This window comes from Bactrocera latifrons, unplaced genomic scaffold (genome assembly GCF_001853355.1).
Source record: "Bactrocera latifrons isolate USDA-ARS-PBARC rearing strain unplaced genomic scaffold, ASM185335v1 scaffold_159, whole genome shotgun sequence".
Lineage (NCBI taxonomy): Eukaryota > Metazoa > Arthropoda > Insecta > Diptera > Tephritidae > Bactrocera > Bactrocera latifrons.
This window is the reverse complement of record NW_017535063.1, coordinates 718,830-725,905: the sequence shown is the minus strand read 5'-3', so window position 1 is coordinate 725,905 and position 7,076 is coordinate 718,830. Positions and strand designations below refer to the sequence as shown.

Genomic DNA, 7,076 nt, shown 5'->3' with positions numbered 1-7,076 from the left:
AATAAAAATAAATAATAAAAAATAAAATTCAACTTTGATCCGCTTTACGGTAAATTACACTTAAATATATGTGTTTTTAGATAAAAATAACAGGTCGGCTGAAATTTTCGTTGGCTGATACATAGTTGACAGTACTGGTATTAAATCCATATGATTTTTAGTCAGCCCTAACCTTCAAGGGATACGCGTTCAAATTTGACAGCTGTCGCAATATTATTTTATGAAATTTAACATTTTTAGTGGAGCAATTTGGGTTAGTTTACAAAAAAATGATAAGAAGAGATGCGTTACTAAAAACATTAACTTTTGGCGGAAAAAATTCGAATTCGAATCTTTGACTCGCCCTAAAAGGTAAATATATTAAATAATCAAATCAAATTTTATCAAAAAAAAATTTTTTCTATGTTAGTCTACGAACTTCTCAGCCCACCGGTTATTTTTTTTTTTTTTGTGTGTTAACAAATTTAATAATAAATCAAATGTCTCAATGGTATAAATTCATTTCCATGAAAAATGACAACAACAAAAAAATTAATTTTTATAATTTAAATGATTAGAAATATACTTTCATGCCAAAAATAAGATTTTTATGAAACAAAGTGAACAGAAAACATCAATATGGTATTTTGAACCATGCTAAATCTTCCAAACGCACTTATTCACACTCGAGTAATGAATTTACTTCATAAATTACTCATCAATATTTATAGTTCGCATTTTGAAAGATTTTTGTTCATTGAAGATGTTTAAAAATGAAAAGTTAACTTACCGCCATTATTGCTCACTACAGTCTCTGACGTCTTCAACTCCGATTGTGCTTGCTGACCGCCGGGTAGTAGAAAATTGGCCGTGGAGAATTCCGCTGCGGTGGTTTGTGGAATGGGTCGTTTACCCAACGCCATACCACAAATCGCCGTCATATGTGTCTCTGGACCAAACACATGCAATGGAATGCCAAGTGTGGAGCCGAATTCGCGCATCTTGCGCAAGCCTTCTTGGTAATTGGGGCCGGCACGACGCACGAAAATCGACACATTGTGTTCTACCAGCTTGGGTTGGAATTCTCGCAGGGCCGTTATTATACCACGGAAGGTTGCAGCAACATTTGTAAAATTGGCAATACCACCGCCAGTGATCAGCACTTTGCCTTCAGGATGTTTGGGTGATGATGTCATAAGTGTCAAAATCGTCTTGGCATATTCGTATGTTTGTTGCTCAGAAGGTGCACCACTGTATTCACCATAGTTGGCCAACTCAGAAGCGCCACCCAAATCACAGATTGTATCTGAGTAAATAACACTGGCCCCACCACCTGCTACCATAGTCCAAATACGACCATTACGATTCAATATTGTCAGCTGTTTAAATAAGAATTAATGTAAACACAATAATCTTGTTTGTATGTTATACAAAAATGCTTGCCTTTAATGAAGCGCCACTCTTTGCATCCAAATCGGATATGTATGCCTCTTCGGGATAAGCATCACGTCCGAATGGTGGTGGATAATCAACATCTCCCCATTTTGGGCGGCATATGAAATCGGCCGTTGAGTCTAATTTGGCAGCCAAATCCAAAATGTACATACTGGTTTTAGTCACGACCAAAGGATTGATTTCCAAATAGGTAAAGTAAAGATCAACATAAGCTTTGTACAGCGCGTATATAAAAGTAGCGATACGTTTCTTTGTGGCCACATCAGCGACATGAACCAACAATTTTGTGGTGATTTCCTCAACGGACGTTTCTTTATTAACCAACACATCCAATTTTAGGGCTTTCGCGTCAACATCACCGATATCAACACCACCTTGATGGTAGAAGAGAATAGTGTCAGCGCTGCGGTGCGAATAAATGCAGACATACATCTCTTCGGACTGCAGTAAAGAAATTAAAATTTAATATTTTATAAGTATTTTAACTTTGTGCTTTTTCTCACCTCATCGTGCGGCAGAAAAGGTTCAATTATGAAGTTACGTAGTTTGCCCACAGCATTACCAATTTTCTGATTCTTATTAATACGTTCTCCAATCCATTCTTTGACTTGCTCGTAATTTTTCTTAACACCGATTAAACCTAATTTGCCACGGCGCTTAATCAATTGATCCGGTTTCACAACTAGTGGCTGCAATAAAAAATATACATATATAAATTCAATATATATGGTATATACATATGCAAATATGTACTACAAGTGAGCATGAGCATACTACACGTGCCCTAACAAAACAAGGCAACATAGTAGAGAAATACACATGTACATAAGAGAAAGTGAATGAAAGTATTGTCGTTTGTGAATGTGAAGTATTGAATGCACATGTATCCATGTGTGTATGTACAAAAGTGTCGTGTTGTATAGTATGTAAGAGCGTACGTCCAATGGGAAGCAAAGGTTACTTACTGTAAAGTAATTCAAATATTTACTCGTATGGCCTTTGAACTTGTTTAAACATTTCAAATGAGAAGCGCAGATGGAGGAATTACTTGCTGAAATGCAAATGTGACATGTATTCATAAGGAAGTGAAAAAATATTCCATCATAAATATCATATTTGATTTTACAAGCAGATCAAATTGCTGTGAAATTATACATGCTATTTTTTTTTATAAAAAATAACATATAYTTTATAATAAAGAAAATTTATTGCAGAAGTGGTTTGGAATTATCTAAAAAATGAAGGACGATGTAAAAAAAACTGGCCAAACGGATACATTTCCAAGGCATTAGAGTCTGCAAAACAACCTCCTTCCTGTCCAGAATATATATGTCTTGCATGCGTTGAGTTCTTGAGGGACCCTCCTATCCAGCGCATACCCTATCAAACAAAGCAAATCCTAACACGGCTCTTCCTTTTGTACGGCCCCATAGGAATAGTTAGGTGACTCGATGACAGTTAATTTTACGCTTTTCCCCAAACGGCATGGGATGGAATATTCCGCTACAACAACAACAACATAACAGTCACCACCGTTCTGTATAGATTTTTAAAACTTTTAAAGTCACCAATTAAAATCATTTTTTTTTAAATAATAAAATGGCGATTTGACAAACTATTTCCCAAAACTAAACCAAAAAATAAGGATAACTGTAAATACTTTTCATCATTTAGCGGAAAGCCGGTTTCGCGCACTCAATTGTGAATACAATCGATTCTTTGCTTGTGCTATTCACCTGACGTCACAAGTAAACAACATCAGGCCACCTCGACGCACACAAACTAAAATAAAAAATAATAAAAACGTATAATTCATAACACATATGCAATATGTACATACATATGTATGTACTAACGCTAGCAATCTTATCCCTACTCAGTTATTGTTAAGCATAGAAACRTGAAAATATTAAATTAATACAGAGAAAGAGAACTTTGAAGTCATTACGTCACGTTAAAGTAAATATAAACAAAAACGGAAACCTTTACATTGCATGATGAGTGACGTATGCTTACATACTATATATGTATGTAAATATCTACATGCAAATATGAACATTTAACAGTTTATTCTATTAATTTGTGTACACAAATAACAGGCACACACTATATTGAGTAATTAGTGGGAGCACTGTCAACGAATCGCTCCACAGCGTTAACTTGTCGCCTTATCGCCAGCACTTATGTATCTAAAAATATATTATGAAAAAAGTAGGAAAACTAAAATAGGCCACTCTAAATTCATTATCACACTACTTTGTTAATTTTAATGAACGGAAATGTTGTATAAAGTTTTAATAGTGTTGAGTTCATTGAGTTTTAATAGTGTTGATTAGTGCAAAATCATCGCGCGATTTCTAAAAATTATTTAAAATTTAAAATCTATGACTAAGAGGTGAACATACGATATCAGTTTGCTTATAATAACATAATCGTTTTCGCTTCGCGCGTAAATGCTCAACAGTCAAGTGTGTACGCACATATGTCACCTCCAGAAATATTAACAGTTATACTGTCAGCAGATAATGAAAGGACCATTAATTAAAAAAAAAATCGTATACATTACTGCTCTATGCACACGTAGTAGCCATTATTAACAGATCAGCCAATTAAAAAACTCTTAATCAGTGCAGCAATAGGTTTCAATAAAAATCTAATTCTCTCTTACTATCAATTATCTTATCAGTATAGCGGTAGCACAATATTTTTCCACGCAACCATGTGATGCGAGAACATGTTCTCACATACATATAYCGAAACAGGTCTCTATGAGTATTTTAAGTTTGAATTGGTTAATACCGATTGCGAATAGATGACACATTAACATTTTAGACACTAGAGTTCAAGTTCAAAGACGAATATGTGTCTAATAAAAAACAAGTGGTATGTATAAGTATGTGACGTTTAGTGAATATGCTTATCACATTTTCGCTCATTTTTTTRAGTATATGTATGTAGTTCGATGAAAGTGCTATGAAAAAGAAGCAGTGTGATTAATTTAGCAATAAATAATAAATAAAAACTAATTTAAGAGTACTTACAGTATCCAAAAGCCAAGGATTTTTTACGGTCAACTGTGACCAATCCGTTTCTGTGTTGACTGTTGCGAAACGACATTGTGCTGCACCAGATGCACCATTCACGTTCAAAAAACGATTCAATATATCTTTGCCAGTGGCTTCGGAAATGGCTTTGGCTGACATGTTTGCGACTTTGTTATCAAGAAAGTTTTCTTTTTAATATACAATACTTTCGTTGGCTAAAATAAAAAAAATTTAATTAAAGGTATTATTTGTTATTTATAAACATATGTTGGAGTGGAAGCATCGAAAATTTGTAGATAATCGCATTTATGGCAGTTTTTACAAACGGAATGAGATAGGTCAGTGTTATATTTCGATTATAATATATGCATGTGTTATGTTTACTTTGAAACACATATCAACATTTTCTTTAAATTTCTTAATTCATAATATATGTATGTATATTCCTTATTATTTGGGAATTTCATAAATTATTGATTTTAGAAGTTAATTATTGAAAAAAGTTACTGTTTTTTTAAGATTATTATTTATAAAAAATTACGTTATAAGATTTAAAGTATTTTTAAATAATTTTTGTTTTAACAATAATAATCATTTTTAAACAGAAACTATATGAAAAACTCGTAGTTATTTAACTAAATAAATATCTCTGTTTAAAAATATCCTTGCGTATACTACACATTCACGTGTACTGCGATCATTGAAAAATATACCAGTTTATTTAAAATATTAAATGGTCAAGAACAAAAGCGTCATTAACATCGCGCCACATACTTTGCTTATAATTTAGTGTTTTTTTATATTAATATTGAAGAATGAAGCCGGTGCCGTTTTATAGCAATGACAACTAGCTCACTATGGCACAATAGAATCACAAATATGTGTGTATTTTGCTAAAGTCACCAATCAACCGTTTCACGAGCGCGTCAGGCGAGAACTAAAATCAACTGAAAGTAACAGGTACAATGAAGACAACTGTTGCTGCTGTTACTACGGTTTTAAGAGCGAATGTCCACGAAATAGCTGTCCGCACGCCGTCGTAATAATCGCCGCTGATCATTCTGATCGCATTGTGCATTGATACTAAGTCTGCATACATATGTGTTTGTTTGTAAGCATATACATATACTGACTATATGTATGTAGGCGAATATATACGTTCACAGATTTTATTCCAATTTGATTAGATCGCATCGAATAGCAAAATATATCGACAGTTTATTACACATGTATATACATATGTACACATAATAATGCCATAGACGCTTGCCATTTTGTTGTTAATTGGCTCATAAAATTGTGTTTTAAATTATTCACAAATATACATACAAGTATGTATGTACATGGACTCTCGCATGTTATTAACAATATGATTTCTCAAAACGTGTACATGCATATGGCGTGATATTTTTTGTCAAAGATGCTGGCTCGCTCTTAAATAGCGAAATATCTGAGCCGGCGTATATGAGTATGAAGTTATGTTCAAGTCACAAGTGATGGCGTGGTGCCAAACTTAAATATTTTTTAGTTTATTAGCAGGCGCTTAGCAAAAGTGTGATCGATTTGCCCTCATGAACTTCTCAACAGGCTCTATACAGACAACAATCTTATATGACAATGAAAGTACTTCCAGTTTATCTGTCAAGTATTTTCTTAGAAATTTACGAAGTTTATTACTTTTATAGAAATGTTAAGGGTGAGTGATACTTTTCAATAATGACCTATTATTCTAAACGTATTACGGGTTTTAAGCTTATTCCGAAGGAATAAAAATTGGTTTTACATTTTAGTTTCTTCACAATAAATTTTCTTTTTTACTCTACTACTAMGCTAGATAATATTTGAAGGTCATCATAATGCTTTGTTTGATATAAAATGTATTCGCAAGCCACTTGTGAAAGCTGAAGAAGGTTAACATGCACTACACAATGTTAAGGGGCTTGACACCTGGTTGAACAATCTCTGAATCTAAGTCTATTTTTATTTCCCTATGCATATTTGCAAAAAATTTATGTACATAAATATGTATATAAGTAGCGCAGTAAGAATAGAATGTATAACAAGAAAAATGTTAAGTCCAGCTGCACCAAAGCTATGACACCCTTCAAATATAAAAAAGTTTGCATACAAGTTATAGTGCTTCGATCTGAAATATTTGTTTGATCACTAGAATCACCGGCGTTGGCTGGTACAATAATATTTGACTAATTTCGTGAAGATATCTYGTGAAACATAAAAAGGTTCCGCACAAGAACTTCATTATGATCGTTGTTTGTGTGTCAGCTATATAGTAGGCCGATATCGGCGATTCCGACATATACYGTAAATAGTTTCTTTAAGGGGTCAGTAGGGTAATCTGGCCTGTTTTTTTACATTTTTTTCATAGACATTTTTATTCTGCAATAGAACTTTTTTCACATATCGTGAAATATATCGTGGAGTGTATAAACAAATATTTTTGGTATTTTTTGATGACATTTGTCGGAGAAATGGCTGGGTGAATGAGATGTGTTTCTTCACTGCCGGAGACGATTTCTCATGTTTGGAAATCATCTGAAAAAAAAACCCAATTTATTCTTAAAAATTACGTGAATGGTT

General features: G+C 33.3%; 1 protein-coding gene across 4 annotated transcripts in view; it reads right to left on the bottom strand.

Annotated features, from left to right (window-relative positions):
• Positions 1-7,076, bottom strand: part of LOC108966323 (ATP-citrate synthase) — a 14,721-nt gene that overhangs the window by 3,962 nt on the left and 3,683 nt on the right. For 3 of the 4 annotated variants that reach the window (XM_018929166.1, XM_018929168.1, XM_018929169.1), the window contains exons 2-5: positions 4,476-4,693; positions 1,938-2,123; positions 1,423-1,875; positions 770-1,358 (exon numbers count right to left, since the gene is read on the bottom strand). In XM_018929166.1, coding sequence (XP_018784711.1) covers positions 770-1,358; positions 1,423-1,875; positions 1,938-2,123; positions 4,476-4,637 — 1,390 coding nt within the window. In that variant the 5' untranslated portion in view covers positions 4,638-4,693. Of the gene's footprint in view, positions 1-769; positions 1,359-1,422; positions 1,876-1,937; positions 2,124-4,475; positions 4,694-5,252; positions 5,432-7,076 lie in introns of those variants that run through there. The other variant, XM_018929167.1, reaches the window with a different exon arrangement.